We start from the raw sequence: 25,936 nt of genomic DNA, 5'->3' as shown, positions 1-25,936 counted from the left end.
ACACTGTTTCTAGGACACTTATAAAGAAATCACTAAAGTGGGAAAAGATAATGCTTTTGTTAGAATCTACAAAGAAAGAGAGTATCTGGAACACCTTGGGGGCTACATCAAAGTTTATAATTGTACAATTTACCATATCTATCAGGAAAATAGAGATATAAATGTTCTACTATTCTGTCTACCATTGATGAATGTGTTTGCTACTGTTTGATGCTTGCTAACAAATTGGTATCTTCTGCTGTCAACATTACTATAAGAGAGCAGTTCTAATATGTTCTCATTAACATAATGCTAAAATTAACATTAAGAAGACACTTTCAGTGAGAATTTATGAGATTCTGTGCAATTAAGCATGTAACAATATGGACAGAAATTTTGCAGGGGTTGTATAAGAGTAAAAATTAAAAGTAAAATATTTGTAGAAGTAATCTGTGACCTGAGACTTTAGACTATTGATTGCTGACTTTTTGATGTGTTAATGTAAAGTAATTATTCCAGTGAATTGAAGCTGAAAGTCAACATGTATATTCATTAATTTAGTGTAAGCTTCCTTATTGTTAATCACAGTTGAGGTGTCTGTTTTCAGCAAACTGATCCAAACTTTCCCATTATGCTTTGCCAACCATGAAATTTAAACATTCTTTCTTGTCAACTTTCTAATTTGTAACTAGTAAATGCTTTCTTGATCATTTAAAATTAGAAGCACTTGTTTGTCTTTAAAATTAAGAATAGATTTTTGTCAGAAATCTGTTTAATATTGTATATAACTTGTGTTTTGGTATAACAAATATATTCACAATTTTTTTCTGTCAGCAGGTTCATTTGTTAAAGCATTCCATATTTCTTACTAATTAGGTAGTGTATTCTGACATATACAGTAGTATGTGTTCATCAGTTCTGCCTCTTAATAACTCTGTCATCTGGATAAAATTTACCAGCATTCTTTGTGGCTGGATAGGGTCATGTGTCTTAGTTCTGGCTACTAAGAATGTAGGTTAAAGTGATACATGTCTCTTCCACAAATTAAATGACCTTCCGTGTCTGCCAAGCCCTCTCCCATCTTTCTTCTCATACTCAAACGATGAAACTCCAGTGGAAAACTGCAATCCCTCTAGGGTATGGAGAAGCATAAAATGAAAATATCATAGATTCTGGAATGACCAGATAGGGAGATAAGTCTCTCGTTGTCTACATTCAACTATAAAGTGGGTGATAATAAAATGAGTAGGTTATTAAACCTGTATTAAGCAAATGAAATTTGGGTTTTTATTGCAGCTGTTGGTCTAGTGTTTCTGAGATTAGCAATATACTGGAAGTTGGAGAAAATTAAGAACAATAGCATCTCCCCACAGTGTATAAACATATATTTTTAGGTGGTAAGTTAAAATTCACTATAGGAAGGCATAGTTTATGGTGACACTATCAGGTTGATCAAAGCAACTGTACTATATAGTAAGAACTGGCAAAACCAAAGGCTTCTAAACAGAAACTGTTTTACACTTCAGAGTTGAACATTGTATCTCTAGTTGTTATAATAAAATTAAAAATGCGAACAGTCATCTAGTGATCAAATCATATGATAGAGAGATAATATATATATACATATATAATAAATGGGCTTCCCTGATAACTCATTTGGTAAAGGATCCACCTGCAATGCAGGAGACCCTGGTTCAATTCCTGGGTCAGGAAAATACTCTGGAGAAGGGATAGGCTACCCACTCCAGTATTCTTAGGCTTCCCTTGTGGCTCACCTGGTATAGAATCCACCCGCAATGCGGGAGACCTGGGTTTGTTCCCTGTGTTGGGAAGATCCCCAGGAGAAGGGAAAGGCTACTCACTCCAGTATTCTGGCCTGGAGAATTTCATGGACTGTATAGTTCATGGTGTTGCTCAGAGTCAGACACAACTGAGCAACTTTCATATAATCAATAGCACAGAGGAGGTTAACATTTGCTAAGCAATTCTGATGAACACAAGTAATAGAAAAGATACCAGATTTTTATGGGATATAATATATTTCTCTTTGATTATCTCCCCAAAATAGCAAAGATAATAATGATTACTTACTCTTTAAATGCTTTCTAGGTACTAGGGTACTCTGGAACCCTATTATACCCATGTCCTATTTAATGAACACAACTGATTTTAGTGATGGTAGACAAAGTCAGAGAGGCTGGTTGACTTGCTCAGATCGGATAGCTCTTGTGTGATAAGGCTGAGACTTACTCCCAGGCCCCACCAGCTCTAGATATAGCACATTGTTCATTATACTGTGAGAGACAATGGCCTAGTAAGAAGGGACCAAGGAAGTTGAGTTAAATAACCTAAGGCACATATTTCAAATATTTTCAAGGAATTACAAGTTTTTATTCTTAAGATTCTCAAAGTGATATGCCAAGTATCACTTATTATTTTCTGCTTTTCTATTTGATTTAAAATATCTATATATTTTAGATGTTATTATTTGTTATTTTGTCTTCTTATTCTATAATTTTGTCACATTCAAAGTTGCACATAACTGCAACTTTGAAAAATGATTCTTCTAGGTAAAATACCCAGGTAACTGCACATGTTTGCCTGTCTTTTATCTCCTTTGCAATCTCTCAGCAGATTAGTTTTGCTAAAACATTACATAACTTTTCTATTCAAAACTTTACATATGCATATGAATTTATTATATGAAAAGGGCAGCATTTCATAAGGTAAGGAGAAGGTAAATTTCTCAGTGAATGATTAGACACTATTAGATAACTACCTAAACATAAAGTTATATTTGCATATCACTCCTTACATTGCAAAACATTTGAGATTGAGTACATAGCAAAATAAAAATAAATGAATATAAATGTACACCCATGGTGGATTCATGTCAGTGTATGGCAAAACCAATACAATATTGTAAAGTTAAAAAATAGATAAACAAATTTAAAAATAAATATAAATAAATAAAAGTTATAAATGAGAAACTGCTTTTCAGAAATCTCAGATTGTGGAAAGCTTTCTGACATTGATATAATAACCAGAAGCTATAAAACAGAAGATAAATTGGATGACATGCAAATTTTTAAAAAATCTTTAAGTCTAAAACCACTATAAGCAAAAGCAAACAAAAAACTGGGAGAATATCTGAATCTGCTTTCAGAAACAGAAAACCAATTTCCCAAATACACTTTCTGTAAATCAATAAGGAAAGCGTTGGAAACCCAATAGAAAAATAGGCAGAAAACATGAACAGATAACTCAGGGAATGAAATGCAATCAACTATTATAGACAGCAAAATTTTTCACAATCAGGTGACTATGTGCATAAAATGCATATTAAAATATAATTTTAACTATTACTTTGTTAGAAAACACAAAGTTTGGTAGCATGATGTGGTTACAAGATGCAAAGAAACATGACATCCCACATCATGACAGCAGGCAAAAGGAGTATAACTTCAATTAGGGCTCTTTGGCAATATATTTTGAATTAAGAAGTACATTTTTTAATATAAAGCAGTTCCACTCCCTGGGAATTATTCCTTATATTGACTCATGCAAATATGAACTAACACATGTACAAAGTGGTTAATTAAAGTGTTGTTTATAATATCAAATATTGCAAAATAAGACTATATCTTCATCATTTGGAATTAGTGTATACATACAATAAGTAAACATGACTACAAAAATGAGAACAATAATGTGCCCTAATATGTATCTATCTCTAATAATAATATGTATTAGTTACAGAAATTTAAGAAGCACAATAGTATATATATAGACTTCTAAAATTTGTTGAAAATGAGTTAAAAGAATTTCCATGTAATATATTTTTATAATCATAGGGAATATTCATAAGAATTGGTTGGCCCATGGAAGAAGAAGTGGGTGACAAGCAAGCATGAATGAAACGGAACGTGTTCACTACAGATTCTTTTAATTCCTTTTGAATTTAAATCATATGAATTTATTTCTTATTCAAAAAATAAATGAAGAAACAAGTTGGTAGTTTGTCAAAATAGGATGACCAAGTGATCTACCAGTTACCCCCCTTGGCATCTTCCCCAAGAGAAATTAAAACATATATCCACACACAATTTGTATATAGATGTTTATAGCAACATTATCCTAATAGTCGAAGATAGGAAACAACTGAAATGCACATCAGTTGATGAATCAATAAACATGATGTGGTATGTCCATACTATGGCCTATTATTCACAAAAAAAGGAATGAAGAACTGATCTGTGCAAAACCATGATTAATCTCAAAATTAATATGCTTAGTGAAAGAAGTCCCTTATAAAAGATCATTTATAGTATGATCTCATTTATACTAAATGTCCAGAATAGTCAAATCTCTAGACATAGAAAGTAGACTAGTTATTGTTGAGGGCTGGAGGGAGTGATTGTTAATAGATATGAAATTTCTTTTTGGACAATGATGTTCTAGCATTGGGTTGTGGTGATTGTCCTATAATGTTTAAAATATGCTAAAAACTATTAAATATGGTATTACACACTATTTGGGTGTTAATTGGCTCTGTAAATTATATCTAAATAAAGCTGGTAAAAAATAAATAAATTTATAAATTCCAGATTGTTTACAGGATAAAGTCATTTATTCTTCAAACAGTATTTTAGGACCTCTAAGCTCTATGTTAATCACTTAGAATACAGAGTAACTGAGGCATGGTATCTGTCCTGTATGGGATAGTTGCTGAAATAGGGAGAAAAATATAAAGCTACATAAAAGTTCTATAACAAAGGAACATACACAATATTTGAAAACAGAGAGTTAGCAAAGCTTCCTAGGGAAGCTGGGGAAGGCTTCATAATAGGAGGTGATATTTTAACTTTCCTTAAAATATTAGGAGAATTTTTCCAGGTATTGAGCAGCAGTGAGTGAATTCAAGTTATGGTTGTAAAAAAAAAGAATAGTTTTGCGGGATTGCCTCCCTCACACAGGAGACTGGGAAGAGGGGATGATGGATAAGGCCACAGTGGTCAATGAAAGCCAGATTGCAAAGGGGCTTATGTACTTTGCTGAGAAATTAAAATTTCACCTTGTATGAAATAGGGAATCATGGGTATTTTTAATAAGAATTAAATGTTTGTTTTAGAAATCTTTTTGTAGCAGTATGATTAATAGATTGGAAAGAGGTGAGACTAAATGAATGGAAACCATTGAGGTAGATACTGCATTATGCCCTGAGAAGAAAGCATGAGGGTCTGATCATGAGAATGCAAAGGGGGTGCCCAGTTAGATTTGGACATTTCAATGGAAGAAGACTTGAGAACTCACCAAAGGTGTGGCTAGGGAAAGGGAAGAGTATTTCGGTTTGACTAGGTAAATAAAGGTGGGTTCACCAAAGAAAATAGGCATAGAAAATTTACCATCCTTGTTTCTTCAAATCTACCAAATGCCTTGCTCATCCTAGGTACTCAGAGGTTGAATGAATGGATGGTTAGGTTAACTAGTCTCATACCATACTATTTTTCAGGCTTCTGTATATAGTAATATCATATGTTTATATAAGTGAATATTGACAATTAAATAACATTTTCTATTGACATAGATTTTATAGTGGGGGATAAATCTGCCTGAAGATCTAAGAAGTAAATAGTAATGAGAATAATTGCTTGCACAGTTTCATCTGGCCTTCTCAAACTATATTTTAAGCCAGAGTCTCTGCTTCCATTCCTGTTTCCTTCTATCAATTCATTTTGGATGGTACTCTCTGTTTACATGTTGATTATGTGTCACTTTCCTCATTGGACTCCTTTACTCAAGAAAGACTCTGTGTTGTTATCCTGTTGCCTACTTTGTAAAATCTGTAGTTCTCCACTTTTACTAAAAGACCTTTCATAGGCTGAGCCTAGTTTCTTTCTCCAGCTCCTGGGAGGATAATTCTTTATAACTGGCTGAACCTCATGTCTATTCTCTATATAAATTGTTGTAACTCCTGTTTGTATGTTTTTAACCATGCTGTTTCTGTTCTGGAATGTGCATTTCCATTCTTATTCAGTCCCTTTCTGTCATTGTGTTCTATGAGGACTTCTTTGATTCTGACAAATTAGGAAGGCTGAATTTGTAAAAAATAAATAAAATAATATACTACATTATTTATCATTTACTAAGTATTATCTTTTGGTATGAATTTGTAAAAAATAAATAAAATAATATACTACATTATTTATCATTTACTAAGTATTATCTTTTGGTATTCCTCTTTGCTTTTCTCTATTTTGTTTCCTCAAATAGATTGTAAGTCTTTCAGCCTAAGGAATCTCATTTTAGTTGCTTAGCAAGCCATTCCTTTTAAAGTAAATTATGTGTTGTATATTTTAAGCCTTTTTATTTTAAAGCTTATATTCTAGGGTTTTCAAATAAAACTACATGATGCTTTTTTAAGTGCCAGAACTATTATTGTACATAAGAGACCTAAGTTTCCATCACTAAGTTTGGCCACATTTAAAACATAGCAGGATGCCTTTTCTTGTCTCTGAAGCCTTTATAATTCTAACTGGGACTTACCATATCATGCAGTGCAAACCTGGGTAAATTGCATGCTAGGTAAAAAAGCTGCCGTGGTGTTACCCACCACAGGAAGTAGTAGGAAAGAAATGTTAGTGGAAAGTCAGTAGAGAGCTCAGTAGGAAAAGGAACACATGAAAACAATATGCTGGCTATTATCAATAGTTAAAACCAACTGAGTAGCGAATGTTCCCATTAAAATTCAATCAATGAATGCCAAAATAGCTTATTCAGCATGAACCATTGATATTTGGAGATTTTATTCATTCTAACTCTGGTATAGGATTGGACAGGAAATGACACTGAAGGAGCTTCAGGAAATGGTACAAACCTTATCATATTTAGAGACCCTATAAGCCTATTTCTTCAAAATACGACTACATTGGCAAGAAAGAAGGACAGTACATAGGAAAAGAGCACAATGAGTGGCTCAAAATACGTGTGTAATGATACATTATATGGCCTTATAGACTCATAAGGTCTAAGAGCTAAAGGGAGTATTTTTTTATAAACCTACCTACCCATCCCATATGCTTCTGACAAAAGCCACCATTTTGGAGGCTATAAGCAGAAAGTTTACCGTTTTGCAAGGTGGCCTGTTTCATTTTCAACTAGCTTTGTTTTGCAATCTGTATTCCCCAAACTATCCCAAGAATGAGGGGATAAGGTAAATATTAACAACAGTGGACTTCTGGTTCTGTTTTCACCCTCTTTGGGACCTTGAGTATTCCAAGTACTCCTAGTTATTTCTAGAAATTTCCAAGGTTAACATGAATGTGTTCTGAGGAGTGTTTTTTGTATCTGCAGTATTACAATCAACACTTTTCCTCCTTGCTCTGGCTGCCAATGTTGATACCCAAGGCTCTGTTGTTGAACTGTTGTCATGTCTTTTTGCAACCCCATAGACTGCAGTGCCCCAGGCTTCCCTGTCCTTCACCATCTCCCAGAATTTGCTCAGACTCATGTCCATTGAATCAGGGATGCCATCCAACTGTCTCATCCTCTATAGCCCCCTTCCCCTCCTGCCCTCAGTCTTTCCCAGCATCAGGGTCTTTTCCAGTGAGTCGGCCCTTCTCATCAGGTGGCCAAAGTATTGGAGCTTCAGCTTCAGCATCCACCCTTCCACTGAATATTCAGGGTCTGGCAGATACCAAGTATAGGAACAATTTCAGTGGCAATTGTAACATACTTGGTAATGAGCATAGGGCAACCAGAGTGACAGATGACAAGCCATACTCATAACCATCTCTTTGTCCTGTTGTACTTGGTGCAGTAGTTATAAAGAAGTAACTATTGATTTGTTGTTAACTTTTCCTATTAAGATGATTGAAAACAAGAACTAGGATTTATTGGATTTAGATCATAAGTATTTACTGAATAAATGAGAAACTCTAAGCTTCTGTTCTCAAGCAAAATTATGCAATATTCAGTTTACTTTGGATGAATGTTTTTATTCCCTTCGTGGTAAACCTGCTTGGTCACACATACAAATGGACCTTTTGCAGTCTAGCTCTTTATAGACATGCATGGCTAAAATTTAGGGTGAAGGCTATTTTGGCTTCAGCTAGAACCTGGGATAGATAAATAAGTTTTGGTATAAAACAAAACTGTCTCCCATGGACCTAGTTTACCACAGTGGAGCTTAACAGAATAAAACTTCTAATCTTGCAGGGAATGGAGAGCAGTGCTAGGGCTTCAAATATATATAGTTTCATAAACATGTTCAAGTTAAATTTTAAAGTGACTTGGAAAAATTGCTGTTAACTTCTTACAGTGAAAAGTGATGATTTTAGCATCTGTTACTTTTTCAACTTTTATAAAGTACAGAGTATCTGTGTGTGTGTTCAGAAACTAGGAGCAAAGTTGTGAAAAGTGGAGACCTTGGAGACAGGGGTATGAATAAGATATGTAACATCATTTACTCATTAACTGCAGAATATTTATTGAGCAAGGACAAGGCACAGGGACAAATGCTGACAGCAGTAAACTGATGGATAAATGCTCTTGATCTTATGAAATTTATGTGAGCTAGTGGGTGGCAGAAAAAAAGTTTTAATTATTCAAATCATAAATGATAGTCATGATAAGTACATAAGTAATCATATTCTAACAGTTTCAACCAAAGTAATCACTGCCACTGTAAAGGCTGGAGGGTAGGAGGCATCATGTCAAGAAACATATTTTAGATCAACAGAAAATGAAATTCTAGGGGATATTAAGGCATATTGAAGTATTCTTTATTATATTTCTTACTTTTGGAGAAATGGAAGTTTAAACTAACATTTTATTTTAATCTTTAACTGTATGGAATACTTTAAATATTCACTGCATTTTAAGTTAACGCTATCCAATGAAAAAGTTGAAATTATCTCCATGCATAGGAATTAAAGTGATTCAAATATTTGCAAATGAGATTGGGTGATAGTCACAGATTACTTAGACATGGTTATCGATAGTGCATTTGTGATGGTAGTAGGCCACTTAAACAGCTCTTCTCAGAGAAAATCAGGTAACTTCCCACAGTTACACAGGTAAATGGCAGTCAGAAGTCAAACTGAACTCCATTTGATTGTTATATCTGATTCACTTTATTTTCAAAAGTATTTTACTTGTTGAAGACATTGTTTCATATTTCACTTATTGTAATTGTTGATTTAGGAACCCGGAAATGTTAGGTCACCAATGTAAGCTCTTCATTTTATAGAAGATGAAACTGAAATTCGAAGAGATACTATGACTTGCTCAGAATCTTACTAAATTTAGACTATAGCTGTATTAAATTTCAGGAAGCACTGCAAAGTATATGATTACTACATATATTTATACTTAACAATAATTTGAATGCTAGTAAGAAGGCAATATTTTTCCTGTGAAATGCCATGGACAGAGGAGCCTGGTGGCCTACCGTCCATGGGGTTGCAAAAGAGTCAGACATGCTGCTGCTGCTGCTAAGTCGCGTCAGTCGTGTCCGACTCTGTGCGACCCCACAGACGGCAGCCCACCAGGCTCCCTCGTCCCTGGGATTCTCCAGGCAAGAACACTGGAGTGGGTTGCCGTTTCCTTCTCCAATGCATAAAAGTGAAAAGTGAAAGCGAAGTCACTCAGTCGTGTCCGACTCTTAGCGACCCCATGGACTGCAGCCTACCAGACTCCTCTGTCCATGGGATTTTCCAGGCAAGAGTACTGGAGTGGGTCGCCAGTGCCTTCTCCAAGTGGCTAAACAACAACAATAAATTTTATTATTGGAGATCTTTAGAAAAACCTTTGGGGAGAACTTTACATATAAAGTAATACAACCAGGTGAACTTCTATAGCTCTTAGTGAAAACTTCTCCAAACTGAGGAATTAAAGGCTCTAAGTTATACACCTTGAGGTTTTCATCATGAATAGCCTTAGAGGTTATGTTCAGTAGCAACAATAATCCAGTTACAAATGTAGAATTTTATAAGAAAAAATTTAATTCTTATTCATGAATTTCTTATTTGCATGTCATAAGATATATCATTTGAATTGAGTTTTTAAGATCTATTATTTTGGTGTTCATTTGTTATGAATGATTTTTTGTTATATATTATATTTGACATGTACCTAGTTAAGTACTTGTTTTCAGCTTTTAATATAATAAGCAATATGTGCTACCATAGCTTCAATTTTCCTGCCAAGTAGAGAGTGACAGCTGTGTGGAAATATGTAATGCATATTTTCATCTACAGATAAATTGGAGGGAAGGAAAAAGCAGCTTCTGGGTGGGCAGGTCACCATCATTTAAATGAATTGTTAAAATTATATTTTTCCCTGGAAACAAAAATGTAATTACTTTTCTGGCTAGATGCACACTGGAAAGCCTTATTTATATTATTGTAGCATATTTTCTCTCAATTTACAACTTTCCCAAGATCCTTTGGATTTTTTTTTTCCATTTGTGTTACTCTTCTTCTTTCAAGCAATATGCACTTATTTCATAGTAAAACTCTATGATATTTGTGTAAACGTATCCCTGAAGGACAGAATTGCTCAGTACATAGCATTGCAAGTGAGACTTTGCTCTTCTACATTCATCTGATTGGCAAGCAAGGGAATTGAAGCTCCAAGTAGACTGCCACGTAAGGAAGGTTCTTATGATCACCTTGATTGAAGAAAGGTTAGTAGTACGAGGCTGGGGATTTTAAATGTGCTATATCTTAACTCAGTTTCAAAGTGAAATATGAAATACCATTTATTTATTACTTATTACCATTTTGTAATTTTATATTTTATCACAAATTGTAATAAATACATTCCTCATCTCCAAGAAGGCATAAAAATGCCTTAGCTATATTTCAAAATCATGTTTCAGTGTTGCTGCCTGAAACTTAAAATCTGTCACTTAAAATCAAATATTTCATTTTATATTATGTGGTTTTTAAAGATATGGTATTAATTTTATGATTGGCATGAATAGTAAACAAAGAAGAAATGTTAATCTCTATCTTTTTTCTACTCTCAATTTTCTTGTGTATCGGTGATATTAATATTTTGGTATTTTATGTGCTGGCATGTCTTTAATTTTGAAACTTTCAAAGGTTAGCCTGAGATAATAATTTATGTGAAGAGTATCACTCACTAGAACAGCACAACTATTCATGAATTCTTTGATACTCTGAGTAAATTTAATCCCAATTTGGACTTGAATGATATCATTTGCAATTAAAAGAACATTAGATTAATAAGTCTGGTATCTCTGGTGATCTTTTCTAATACAGAATTTAGGCCTATCAGACTAATTACATTGGAACAGAAATCACATTTAGGGATGTTAGAAAGGGGAGGAAAAGCTAAGTGCTATTTCTGCAGAGTTTATTTTGGATTTGAAAATTTTTTTGGTCCAAAGGTGATAATAGTTCCTGTTGTCCCCTAAGTGCATGAAGAAGTCAACTTTTTATGTGGAGCTTGATCAACATACTGTAACTTTCTGGCTGAAAAAATACACCACGGGAGAGCTTCTTCTAGGCTCTACAGGTATTTTAACATACATTTTGTAATTTTTTTTTGTCCAAGCAATATTTCATAGGTGTTTGTTCAGAGGATTCAGACATGGAACTGTGTCTCTTTTTTATGGTCTTCTTAATGTGGACCCCTTTCAGTTTTTTTCCCTCCTCTTGAAGTCTGTACTATAGCATTCATATCAGTAAGTGCTCCCAACTATCATTACCCATAAGTGACAGGACAACCTTTGTGTTTCTTTCACGATTCATTGAGAATCATTGTTTTTTTCTCTACCCAGTCTTGTTAGTGAACCTCAGAATTCAACACCTTCTTTTTTCTAGCTTACTGTTTTTATACTTGTAACATACTTGACTTGCTTTTAGTTACTCACTGCAAAAACAGCTGTTAGTTGGAGTCTCCACTCTGTGTCAGGCCTTAATTTTTGCAGCATCTGCTTCACTCAGCTCAGCAATATACTATAGATAAAGATAGTCCAGAATGGATATATTCTTCAGTTATTGTATTCTGAAAATAACCTCTATAACCATTATTTCTATTTTGATATATCCTCTCTTAGGTCAGATTTCCTGTGAAGAGGATCCTGATGCTGTATTTGCATTCAGAAAATTTACTGGGAAGCCCTCTAGGGAACTAGAGGAAATGAGGAAAGTGTGACAGGCAGAAAGAGAAGTTGAATTGAGATAAGTTGCAAAAGAGGCCTCCCCCAACCTCACAGGTTGCTCTGAAGCTAAAATGGCTATTCAGAGATGTCTTTTATGGAGGCAAGGAGATGTCCTGGCCCCTCAGCTACAGGTCCTCTATGTGAGTTGTAGACCCCACTTTGCATGAGCAGATCCCCTTTGGTGGAGGGGGCGTTCCCAGGAGGTACTTGGCTGTGTTCCACCAGTAGCCACCAGTCTTAGCAGCTGACATAATGGAGGCCTCAATCCAGAGAAGGGGATCTGAGTGGCACACTATAGTATCTACAAAAAAAAAAAATCTTCCGTAGCTTTTCTCTTTTTTGCACCTGGAAGTAATACCTGTTAATGTCTCTCTCACATTCATTCATTCATACTCATTCCCTCCCCCCACCTTTTCCCTCTCTGCCTTCTTCAGGTCCTTCTGGCTCTCTGTCCTTCTCTCCCTCTCTCTCTCCTTTTCCTCTCCCTCTTTGTGCATCCCTCTGCCGCTCCTAACCCTCACAGCATTGCATCTGTTTTTCTATTGGATATTTGTTGTATTTTATCCTTTATTTTTTTAATGTGTATGAGTTATATTAATAACCATGAGGTGTGGGTACTTTAAAGATATAAGCTGTTCTAATTGTATTTCTTATTCTCAGGCACACAGAATTATATCTTTAAAAAAAAAATCTAGTGAAAAATAATGCCCCATAGTCTTGTTCATAATTCACCTACAAAGAAAAGTAAAACAAAGATAATATTTTTTGCATATCTAGAGTCATGAGAGAGATGATGAGAGATTTAATCCCTTTTTATTTTATTTATATGACAAGTCTCAGTGTTTTCTCTCCTAGATACTGCAGAAATATTATTGGTCTTGCCTGGGATATCTTGGGACAGGCAGCCTTTTCCTGATCACCATGAGGAGATGATCTGACACAACACTAATCCTACCTGTCGCACAACATCTGCTGCTATTATGCTATTCTCTCAAAATATAAAACTGGGTAAAGCAAAAGCAGTTACCATAGAGTAGTTCCTTGATGGACAAGGCCTCTTCCTTTCTGTACCTCCAATCAGACATTTCATAAACCCGAACCACATTTAGGGGAGTAGTTGCCACATCAATCATGTTTTATAATAATTAAGCTTAGTTTGCATCAAAAGGAATCTGAAAACTTTGATACAGATCTTCAAGTAATATCAAGTGACTGTTTAATAAATTGGTATGGAGGCAAGTCCTTGTATATAAAGATTTTTTATTTCACTGGGAAATATGACTGAGTTGTATGTTAGGACTACTGGATTAATTTCACGTGTCCCTTCTCATTGTTTCTCTACAACAAAATCTTAGCCCATATAAGAGCATATGGTTAGATCTTTATCAGTGCCATTCTATTATTTTACAATTTTAGAATTTTACTTCAATGATTATAGATTTGGTATCATTTCATTTTCAAGTTATCTCTTCTGTCAGTAAATATAAATGATAATTACTAGCCCCCTCTATCTTCTCATTTAAGATATATTTACTATTTATAACTCTCTATCTTAGTATAATTTATTTCGTTGATTAAGAATCACATAGAAAGAGAAAATATCTTTTTTAGCTGTGATTCCACTGGTTCATTCAAAACCATTTAGGAGCTCCTTTTGTGCACTTAGGTCATTCAAAGATAAATAAATATGCATTATTTTATCCCCGAATCCTCACAAGCATGGTGGAAGATGTTTGTATATAATCTGATCTGATATGATTGGATAAGTGCTTTCTGTTCCTGTGAACCATGCTGCTGAGAGCACTGAAAGCAGAACTAATTCTTGACAGAAGATTTACTGAAAAGTAGAGTGAATGAACAAGGTGATATTTGAGCTGATCCTTGAAAGATAAGCCTCAATTCTGCTTCACCAGTGTGTGTGAAGAATACTTCGATATAGTTGGAAATAGGCCATGTGTTGGATAGTAGAGCATGACAGGACTGAAATTAAAGTCAGTTATGAAAGGGCCCTAAAATGCATTTGTCTCGAATTTAATGGATAGTTACTTAAATATTTTTTGTCTTGTTTTTGAGAAAGGGAGTGATATATCTTTACTTCAGAAAGGAAGTTTTGTATATTTAGAACAAAATATTAGTGAAAGCCTAAACAGGAGGCAGTTTAAATAATCCAGGGATGACATTGCTGAATTATTAATGAAGGCAAAGAAAACTAACAAGATATTTATTGCTAGGCAGATAAAACAAATGTAGGAAAGAAGAGGTGGAGAATGCTTGAGTTTCTATCTTGAATATGTGAATGGTGATAGAGTAATTACTATAAGATATTGGGGAGAAGGAACTGAAGTGGCAGGGAATATTAGTTCACTTTAAAAATAGTGTCATTGTCCATGTGACTTTAGAATAACCATATCTGTTTGTTCTATACGAATTTAGGAATTTGCATCTGTAACTCAGCATCATGGTATATACAGCAGCTGAAATCATTGGAATGAATGGTAATGCTAAGAGCAGCTGGGGAGGTGAGGGAGGGATGAAAAGAAAGAAAATGAGAATAGAGAGAAAAAAAGAGTTGAGGACTCATGTTCTATTCTTTGTGCACACATGTCCCTTTATATAACTGCATTCATTGTATACACTCATTTAACATTATACCATATATACTTTCTCATTTTTTTATTGAATGAAAGGCCTTTTAGTATGCTGGAGGTATTTTAGAGGTACTGTCCTTATATTTTATCTAAACATATCAAATAATTGCATATAAAGGCACTTTTGAATAGCATCACCCTGTTATGTAATTCCCTAAAAACTAGAGAATGTGTGCTTAGTTGCTTAGTCATGTCTGACTCTTTGTAACCCCATGGACTGCAGCCCACCGGGCTCCTCTGTCCATGGGGCTTCTCCAAGCAAGAATAGTGGAGTGGTTGCCATGCCCTCCTCCAGGGGAATCTTCCCAACCCAGGGATCAAACCTAGATCTCCTGCACTGCAGGCAGATTCTTTACCAACTGAACCACCAGAGAAGCCCAAGAATATTGGGGTGGGTAGCCTATCCTTTCTTCAGGGGATCTTCCCAACCCAGGAATAGAACCGAGGTCTCCTGCATTGCAGGTGGATTCTTTACCAGCTGAGCTACTCCAGTACAAAATGCTCTTTCAAAAGATGATAAATTATATAAAGTGTTTTCAAGTTTTCCCAAAGACAAATAGATGATGAATCAACACTGGAACTTTCTCCTTCATTTCCTTTCATAACTAAAAGGATGTTCTTCTGCAGCAAGTGCATACAGAGAGAAAGGGGAAAAAAAAAAAAAAAAAACCTCAGGAAAATTATTTGCATGTATCCAATTTCAAAAGGCTAGCTAATGCTAAATACTTTATTTTAGATTAGAGGATCATGGTTTTTTTTTTTAATTAATTTATTTTTTATTGAAGGATAATTGCTTTACAGAATTTTGCTTTTCTCTGTCAAACCTCAACATGAATCAGCCGTAGGTGTGTGTGTATATATATGTAGATATATATACACACACACATGTGTATATATATCCCCTCCCATTTGAAGCTCCCTCCCATCTCCCTCCCCATCCCACCCCTCTAGCTTGATACAGAGCCTCTGTTTTAGTTTCCTGAGACATACAGCAAATTCCTGTTGGCTATCTATTTTATATAGGTTAATGTAAGTTTCCATGTTACTCTTTCCACACATCTCACTCTCTCCTCTCCTCTCCCCATGTCCATAAGTCTATTCTTTATGTCTGTTTCTCCATTGTTGCCCTGTAAGCAATTCTTCAGTACCATTTTTCTAGACTCCGTATATATGTGTTAGAATATGGTATTTATCTTTCTCTTTCTGACTCACTTTGCTCTGTATAATAGAGGATCATGCTTTTTAAATCAAGATTTCGGGCTTGGCTATGTTCATGTGTAATCAGCTACACATTGCACCTGTAAATCTCACAAGAATTTTATGCTAGAAATTAATGTGGTTACAAGGAGAAACCAGGTGTTAGATGAGTGGTACTGCATAATTATTTTAATCTTAAAAGAGACATGAAAATATATTCCTTACCTTTGGTAGTTACTTCACATACCAAGAAATGTGTATTATTTAGTGTTATGTTAATGTCCTTTAGTGTTTGGCACGTGATTCGAACATAGTGAATGTCTGTGTAAAACTTTCCAGTGAAAGGAGTATTACATATTTTTACCCTTCATTTTGATCTTTAAATACTGTATCAAATAATTAGGGTGCTAAGAGTACAAATTCATTAATTTGAATAAAATCATTAAATGATTATACTGGATTAAGATTTAATTTGCAGTTACTGATCCAGAGCAATTTTATATACAAAGGATTATTTCAAAGTCTTCTGGTTCTTTCAAACCTATTTCAGAGTACCTGACAACTTCTCATTCAGAATGCTGTAAAGCTTCAATGTGCATATTACTGAGGCATGCACTGGAATATCATTTGTCGTTGTTCCTCATACTTAAGCTTTCTGGTTCAGTTCTGGAACGCTGTCAATCATAAATATTCTAGAATCAGAGATTCTCTCAGTTGGAAAGTACCTTAAAAACTGCCTAATCTAATCAACTGCCTAATGTGTACAGAACATTTGACAGATGTTCATTCAGCCTGTGCTAAACCTCCTGGAGACCTCCTGCTATCTTTTGAAGCGTCTCAGTATAAAGATTTTGTCTAACATAAATCTTCTCTTGCCTAGGCTTAACACATGCCTTTTCTATTTGGGGGAAGAGGGAGAAATAGCTTTCAGTTTCCTTGTTGCTGCTGCTGCTGCTGCTAAGTCACTTCAGTCGTGTCCGACTCTGTGCGACCCCATAGACGGCAGCCCACCAGGCTCCTCTTTCCCTGGGATTCTCCAGGCAAGAATACTGGAGTAGGTTGACATTTCCTTCTCCAACACATGCATGCATGCTAAGTTGCTTCAGTCACGTCCGACTATATGCGACCCTATGGACAGCAGCCCACTAGGCTCCTCTGTCCACAGGATTCTCTAGGTAAGAACACTGTAGTTGGTTGCCATTTCCTTCTCCATCAGTTCCTTGTTATTCAATCACTAAGTCATATCCAACTCTTTGTGACCCAATAGACTTGGATTTCCCATGCAAAAATACTGGATTGGATAGCCATTCCCTTCTCCCGGGAAGCTTCCCGACCCAGGGATCGAACCTAGGTCTCCTGCATTGCAGGAGGATTCTTTACTGCTGAGCCCCCAAGGTATCAGCACGCACTTGTATAATGTGATATCTTTATGTTTTAGAAACACACAGCCATGGCTTAAAGTACTTCCTAACTTTAGTACCCATGATCATGGGAAGATTGCTTACCTTTCCAACATTATATTTTGTCATCTGTAAAATGTGCTAGCAACGAATATCTCTTAGAGATTGTTGTGAGAATTAAATTTAAAAAGTGTCTAAGATATTCCAACACAATACTCCAGTAGTTTAATACATTTTCATTTCTTTGTCTGACTTCTTATAGTTACTGGTAGATCAATATTATTATCTCAAGTAGTCTAGATACCACAGATTAATATAAAGATTGCATTAGCTTTGTGGAGTCTTGTGCTATTTACTCACAAGGAACTGTCAAGGAATATTTTAAGTATTAATAATTTTTGTATAAGGGCTGCTCATCTTCATAAAACCATTATATATATATATACACACATTTTTTTCTATTTTTCACATTGTCAACAATATATTTCATGTTAGAATCTACCTGTGGCTCCAACTTGTTAAGCAAACTTTTGAAATTTTATTCAGTTAGCCAGTGTGTTAGCTAGGTTCTGACATTTGTCTTTTGTGAATCTGATGATTGTTCTCTCTGAATCAGTGATAAAACACAAGCTAGGAAGGGAGAAGACTCAAGCCAGACTGCTAAGAAACTGTACACTGAACCATCACTCTGCACCTCTCTTTCTTGCTCACACTTCCAATACCTTTTAGCTTACCAGCATCCAATGCATGTTTCTCTAGCGTGTTGCCTACAAAGTTATTATGAGGGGAAACTAGCAAATGCCTTACTGAAATACATAGAATGATTATACCTGTTCATTCCTCTGGGCACATGTGATCAGGGTCATTAAATAGTGGGCTCGTGGTAGGTGGCAATGTCTCCAAGAAAACAAGGAACAAGCTGAGCCCAGACCAGAGTCTGTATGAGGTGTCAGAAGTCAAAGCCACAGAAACAATGTTCCAACTGCAATATAATTATTAGTGATTTTCAAAATCTAAATAGAGTTTTCCCCATTCCTGGTGTTACAGTCAAACATATCATTTTATACTGTCCCCAAATAATTTTATATTATAAATGAAAATAACCATTAACATCTAAATAATATTTAGCACGTGAAAGATAGAATTAATCTAAATTGGGATGATAAATACTTTTTTAAAATGTTTACTATTGTTGTTCAGTCACTAAGTCGTGTCTGATTCTTTGTGACCCCATGAACTGCAGCACGCCAGGCTTCTCTGTCCTTCACTGTCTCCCTGAGTTTGCTCAGACTCCTGTCCATTCAGTCAATGATGCCATCCAACATCTCATCCTTCATCTCCCACTTCTCCTCTTTCCCCATCAGGGTCTTTGCCAGTGAGTCAGCTCTTCTCATCAGGTTGTCAAAGTATTGGAGCTTCAGCTTCAGTGTCTGTCTTTCCAATGAATATTCAGGGTTGGTTTCCTTTAGGACTGACTGGTTTGACCTCCTTGCTATCCAAGGGACTCGCAAAGCGTCAATTCTAATAAACTACTGTTTATTAGTTTAGAATTTTTAAAATGACAAAAATGGATTTATAAGTACTATGTCCTCTCAAGATCAGCTATTGAGAGAAAATGAAGTTAAACTGAAGTTCATATTCTTTTTAATATATTGTAATAAACCACTTAAAATGAAAGACATTGGCCATTTCATTCCTACTTCTTTAAAGAGTGAGGCCTGATGATATCCTTAAACCTCACAATACTCTTAAGAAAGTACTTTCCAATTATTTTGAGATACTAACACCTTAGAGAATCTGATAAGAAAAAAAAAAAAAGCTGTGTTCCTTTTACTAAGAAAAATTCACAAATGCACTTTTAAGAGCTGGATTTAAGTAGTGACCTGCTGAGCAGTTATCCAAGGTGCTAATCCGAGAATAGCACTAAACTGCCACTAGGAACATGTTGAGATAAAGAAGATTGATTTACAAAGTTTTTCTTAAGGATAATGCTGTATGTAGCTTCAAGGATTATTTTCATAAGTCTCTTGGGGAAGAAGAGATGAACTTAAAGATCTGGGCTGCCTCTAGCCCACATGGCACCTCGGTGCACATTTCTGCCTCTAGCTGGATCCAGTTGGACATGTTGGACGGCTGCAGGAATTTAAATGCAAACTGATTGTCCACCCTCACTTGTCCTCTAGGCTGGATGGCCTTGTGACAATATTTTAGAGACTTTCCTCAAAGAAGAAGTTCGAGTAGCAACAGAAGGCTCTATAAATGCCTTCTCAAGAGGTTGGATCCAGTTGATAGCAAGATTCGATTTTTTACTGAAAGGGTTATGCTAGGATAGGGCTGCAATCCAGGACAGAAGACAAACGATGACTGTTGTCACAGTCTTTTCTTTACTTTCCCTAACCAGAGTCATCTGTTCCAGCTCTTAAATAATGCTTGACAGATATATGGAGATACTGAAGGACAAAAAAATCATCAGCCTGTATGCTTTTCAAGCTCTCTGGATGCTTAGGTATACCGGTCTGGCCTACACATACATTAAATATTTTCTGTACATTTTCAGCGAACTTATAACTACTTGATGCTTATTGATGTTGTTGAATGTTTCTTTGTTAACTGTTTGTTTAATTAGGACATATTTGGGGCCAGGAACTAAACCTGCTTACAGATAAGTTTTCAAATAGCAAGTGGGATAATTATCATATTTTATATTACTAAAGTTATAATTTAGAAATTACTACTATAAAGTTTACATGAGTCATGGTATCTTATTGAAAAAACAATAACAACAACCTTGTAGGAACTTGACTTCAGCCCTCTTTCATTTGAGCTATTCTCAAATGTTTCTCAGTTGTACCAAGGTTTGTCCTTGCTAAATGAGTCAACTTGAATTTCATGTGACTCTATATTTAACAATATCATCTCCTTGACACATAGTCATAAAATAATGCCTATAGCCTTCAATTGAATTTACATATGATTTTTTTAAAAATCAGGTTGTTTTAATGACTTTTAGAATTACTTGCTGATATACATCATGTTGGTCTGATAAGCATAGAAATCTATTGATTTTATGTGTTCCAGTTTTCTACTGAGTAGTTAATCCTTTTATGAAACAAAATATATTTCAGTGGAAATAAAACAGTACAAATATCTTTAGGCTGACAAAGTTCTCCTGGCATCAGAGAAATTGAGTGATTCATTATTAGCTTGTATATAACATATCATTGCTGGACACCTAGCAGTGATAAAAAGCTGAAAGATTATTGTAACAGACTGTATCATCCAGATAAAGGATATGCAGGTTTGTCACCAGTAACCTTAAAAAGCATTGAGGAGCAGTATTAATTATATGAAATTCTTTATATGTAAGCCTGTGAAAATGGAAAGTTTATAATATCATTATGATTAATATAGAAAATTAAATATATTTATATAGTAAATATGATGTAATATATTGATAAAGGAAGTCCTGCTGTTGACAAAAATTAAAGGATGATAATGTTATTTGATATAATATATGAAAAATATTTATAATACTATCTTATTTATATCTCTTTGTATCTAAACTATTTTTCTTTATATGTATATGTAGATTTGTCCCAGACTATTTTTCTTTTATCTGATTTAGAAATAACTGAAACCTATTCTGCTTTCAAGTTTAATATCAAAGAATGCTCATGTATGTGATTATCATGTCATTATTTACCCAAGGGCAAAGGAAAATCACAAATTAGGTACAAATTCACAATTTTTTTGATGGTTTAAAAATGTCAAATAATAACACAAGAAGCTGGTAGCATTGGTTGTACTAATACTTGGATTGCATTGGAAGCATTCTTCTCTAAAAGTTCAGTAATGCACTTAAAAATTCAGATGTGCTTCCATAATATACTTCCATGGCTAATAATTCATATATATGATTCTGTGACTTCTCAACTTTTTTCTCCTTGAATAATAATATTCCAAAAACAGGAGTTAAGTATACTTTAAGCAGCATTCAGTTTTCAGCTAGCTCAGGCTTCCTGCCATCAACACCTCTCCTACCCTTAAATTTAACAACACACGAAGTATATACTAAACCGATAAAATACCCCTTGAAAGTTAAAATTAGAAACATTGTCTTTGAAATGTCACTGAAATCCAAATGGGGCTGGGACATTTTTCAGGCATGTGCACAATGGCAAATCAATAGAGAATGCTGTCTTCAAAGAAAATCAGAAGGATAGATTGAACATGGAGAAGGAAAGGGTCAGTAGACATTGTGACTGAGAGCAATGGTATATGAAGTCAGCTTATTCCAGTTCATAGGAATCTTTTGCTAATTTGTGGGAATTCTTGGAGACTGGTTGACTTCAACTGGTAGTTTGAAATCTTCTTACGGTGGTGAATCTAACACAATGGAACCTGGAAAATAGTCCAAATCGGAGCTTTCCTGTCCCTGAGAGCTGGTGATTAAACATTAGCTGCCTGCACTGCCAGAGAAAGTTTTCCTTGTGGACAAGATGGTAAAGAGTCCACTTGTAATGCAGGAGACCTGGGTTTGATCCCTGGGTCAGGAAGATCCTTGGAGAAGGGCATGGCAATGCACTCCAATATCCTTGCCTGGAAAATCCTATGGACAGAGGAGCCTGGTGGGCTACAGTCCTTGGGATTGCATAGAGTCAGGCATGACTGAACAACTAACACATACACACTGCCAGAGAAACAGAGAGATAGGAGTGTTAGTTCCCTAGATTACTGCCACGTTCCCAATTCCAGTTCTAAATCCTGGCTTTATTTCTATGAAATGCTTTCATAGCCTTCTAATAAACTCCAAATGTATGTTATATTACTTAGTTCCCACCAAAAAAATAAAACAAAAATACACACCTCTTGCCCAAAATAGCCTTAAAAAGGAGCATCCCAAATAATTAACTAATTGCTACAGTTCTAATCAATGTAAGTGACACTGTAAGATAAGGACGCTGAGGATAACTTATCAGATTCATATGAAATGTCTTACATGTACACATTTTATTCTCTGTGCTTCTTTATTGACCCCATATAATTCAGATTCACTTCCAACATTGAATGACAACTATGTTGGCACCATGGTGAGACACTTTTTCATATGTATTTCAGTGTTGCTCTGATCATTACCAGCAGGAAATTTAGAGAGGAAGGAATAAAGAGAATAAATATAATATCTTAATAGATATTTGAATATTTTATTCAGGATTCTATGTTTCTTTAATACAAGCTGATTTCTACAATCAGTCATAAGGCCAATTTGGATTTGATTATTAGGAGAATTAATTAGCCTGATTAAAAAAGAAAATAGAATGATACTAACTGGATTGCCTTAATGGATTTTTCCTAGCCTTGCTTTCAAACTTTCCTCTGATGTCTTTTAAAGTAGGTTAATAATTATCTTGTCAAAAACAACCTTAAAAAGACTAATTCTTGGACATTATTTTGAGAGGAGGTCACCACGCTCCCTTTTTCCTCTTCCATCCTACCCCAGCTGAGCAGCTGGATAAAGTGAAAAATTCAGTGATAGTGGGACAATCCCACTGATCTTGGCGATATATCCAAAATTATGTGCTTAATCCTAGGAGTTACTAAAGCCCAGTAACCACTGCCAGCCCTGCTTCAGTCTGTCTGTATTGACCTCAGAAATTTTAAGGTTAGGTATCAGATGCCAGCAGGGGCATGAACAACTCCAGATCTATCCTTGAATTGCTAGAGGCATCTTTACTAAAATACAATGACTGACCCACTTTTTTAAGGCTTTACAAATCTTATTTGGGAGCAACTTGACCCCCACAAGTGTCACAGGAAGATTTTTACCTCATTAGAAGAAGTCCATCTGTATTGCTTAGAAGAATGCAGGATGTCATAAAGGATTCCTGGAAAAGGCCATGCCTTTGGGCTATCAGATTTAAAGAAGAAGAAACCAGTGCCCTGTTTGGTGTTTATTTAGAAAATACCACCAGAAGATACACTATTCTCCCCTGTGGACTTAAAGTCTAATGATGTTTTAGGGCAAGTGTTAACCTTTAGCTGAGAAAATATTTAACTTGGATATATATTGAAACATGTTTTCATTGATTGCTTTGGCATACTGCATAAAGTATAGAACATGAAAGGATTCCTATTGAAGCTGACCCAATTCAACAAAGCTGTTCTTTTTTTCAGTTATACGCACATGAAATTCAAATGCCCTACTACCATAATGAGTGAGTATAAAAATTTTTAGAAAATTTAAGATAACATCTGTTATCACCATATATATTTTGGGTTAATTTTCCCCATTAATGCAAGAATATGGGCAGATATTCTTTGGAAGGCAACATGGACCTATTTGATGTGTCTTCATATTTGTGAATAAGAATTTAACTTACCAGATTATTCTTTAAGAGAAGTAGAAAAACAACTATAAAGCCCTTGTAATTAGATGGCTAACTAAATTAAATGATTAAAGTGAAATAAATATTTTCAGAAAGTATTACTTAAATACATAAGTGGTTAGGTTTTAATTACTAATGGAATCTCAGGCTGCTGATCAAGTAGCCCAGGAGAAAAACCACCTCGCCACATGTAGCCTCTTTCACTGAATTTCAGACCCAGTTATAAATGCTTTCAGATTGTTTTAGAGTATTCATTTCAATTGTAATAAGGACATAAGTAAAGGCTCTTGATGTACTTCATCTTTGTAGAAGACTGAGAAACTGCTTCAATCAGAGTCACATATCCTACTGTGCTTTGGTTTAGTGAATGGGTTACAAAATGAGATTTATTCAAGATCAAAAGGCAAGCAGGCTTGCATCCTAAAGCTATGATTATATCGCAAAAGCCTATCTGGGTGCAGGTATGGGATTTCCTACTACTTTAGAAGACATCTTTTTTTAGCCCTCACAGCATTGCTGGTCTCTGAAACCTTTGAAAAGTCACTGCAGTTTCTTGGACTCAGGCTTGAGATTTATTGAGTTAGGCCTGGTGGCCACATTAATAAGACATTATCCCCACCTGATTCTAACAGCCAGGGGACTGTAGTTCTGTGGTCTCTGGATCCATGGCACAGGCTTGGAGCCCTCCCTAAGAATGCTAATTCCAGGTGTGAGGCTTTAGCTGGCATTCCCTGAGTGCAGATGAAAACAGTAATTTTCCTGCTTTTCTGAACAGCTGTTTCAGTCTGAAAACAAGCAAAATAAAAATATAAAATGCACCTACAATTGCTTTATTTTTGGCATTTAAAACAACTGATGGTACAACTCTACAAAACTACCTCCAAATAATTATGTAAAGAGACCAAGCAAGAAATAATTTATTACTTCATCACTACTAAACAGTTTTCTCCTGAGAATTTAGGTATTGTTTAAGGAAAAATTATTCATGACACTTATTAAAGATGATGTCAGACTGTATTTAAGGAGGACTATCATGATAGGTATACTGGCAGTTACTACAGTGGGGGTTTACAGTAGGAGAAAGAAACAGCTGCTGCTGCTGCTGCTAAGTCGCTTCAGTCGTGTCTGACTCTGTGCGACCCCATAGACGGCAGCCCACCAGGCTCCCCCATCCCTGGGATTCTTCAGACAAGAACACAGGAGTGGGTTGCCATTTCCTTCTCCAATGCATGAAACTGAAAAGTGAAAGTGAAGTCGTTCAGTTGTGTCCGACTCTTAGCGACCGCATGGACTGTAGCCTACCAGGCTCCTCCGTCCATGGGATTTTCCAGGCAAGAGTACTGGAGTGGGATGCCATTGCCTTCTCCGAGAAAGAAACAGGCTCAACTCCAAATACAACAAAGAAAAGAAGGGGATTTATAGCCCAGGATCAGGATGAGTGGTTCAGTGGATGGAAGCTATAAAGACAAAACATCAGGGAGATTTCTGGCTAACATGACTTTATAGGGTTCTTGTGAAGACCAGTCAAGGTGATCAGATGTCACTTGGGGGATGGAGTATTCTGGCTAACATGACTTTTTAGGGTTCTTGTGAAGGCCGGTCAAGGAGATCAGATGTCATTTGGAGGATGGTGGAAGCTAAGGAACATAATCAGATATTGAAAATGATGGTATGTTAAAGTTAGGGGATCCAGGTTGAACTGGCAATGAAGAGATGACCAAGTAAGCCCAAAAGGCAGAGCTTCATTGAGAAGAGAGTCCAGAGAAGCCTTAGTAGAGTTTGGTGAAGTAGAGAATCTTCGTTAATAGGCCACACAAAAGGTGGCAGATTACTTCCCCTTACACTCAAATAACTGCTACTAGGTTCTTAGAAATGTTATATCTGTTTTGCTTTGTAAGCTTTGTCATGAGTTTTTGTTGTTCTCAGGAACAATGGAGATTCAGAATCCCTCACTTATGTCAAAAACTATTTGTAAGGGATACAGTATAATCAAACTAAATCCATGAGAACTTAAACCTGTTTATAGATCCAGTTCTGCTGATTTTTTAAATAATAAATATTGATTTATTGAAAAATCACTTTGGTAAGAGGATAGAGAAGAGGATGGGCCAAAGGGAGGAAAGACAACAATAT

At 35.5% G+C, this 25,936-nt stretch overlaps 1 protein-coding gene across 6 annotated transcripts in view; it reads left to right on the top strand.

The window, feature by feature from the left end:
- The window catches only part of EPHA6 (EPH receptor A6), a 946,574-nt gene that overhangs the window by 279,114 nt on the left and 641,524 nt on the right, over positions 1-25,936 (top strand). Inside the window, exon 4 of one of the 6 annotated variants that reach the window (XM_081572579.1) lies at positions 23,592-23,632. The exons of the other annotated variants lie outside the window; for them this stretch is intronic. Within the exon in view, the coding sequence (XP_081428705.1) occupies positions 23,592-23,605 (14 nt within the window). The 3' untranslated portion in view covers positions 23,606-23,632. Of the gene's footprint in view, positions 1-23,591; positions 23,633-25,936 lie in introns of those variants that run through there. 6 annotated transcript variants of the gene reach the window in all.

The sequence above is a fragment of the Giraffa tippelskirchi genome, chromosome 2, assembly GCF_054371585.1.
Source record: "Giraffa tippelskirchi isolate mGirTip1 chromosome 2, T2T-mGirTip1v1.2.pri, whole genome shotgun sequence".
NCBI classification, from domain to species: Eukaryota; Metazoa; Chordata; class Mammalia; order Artiodactyla; family Giraffidae; genus Giraffa; species Giraffa tippelskirchi.
Note: the sequence above shows the minus strand (reverse complement) of the source record. Positions and strands in the feature narration are given on the sequence as shown.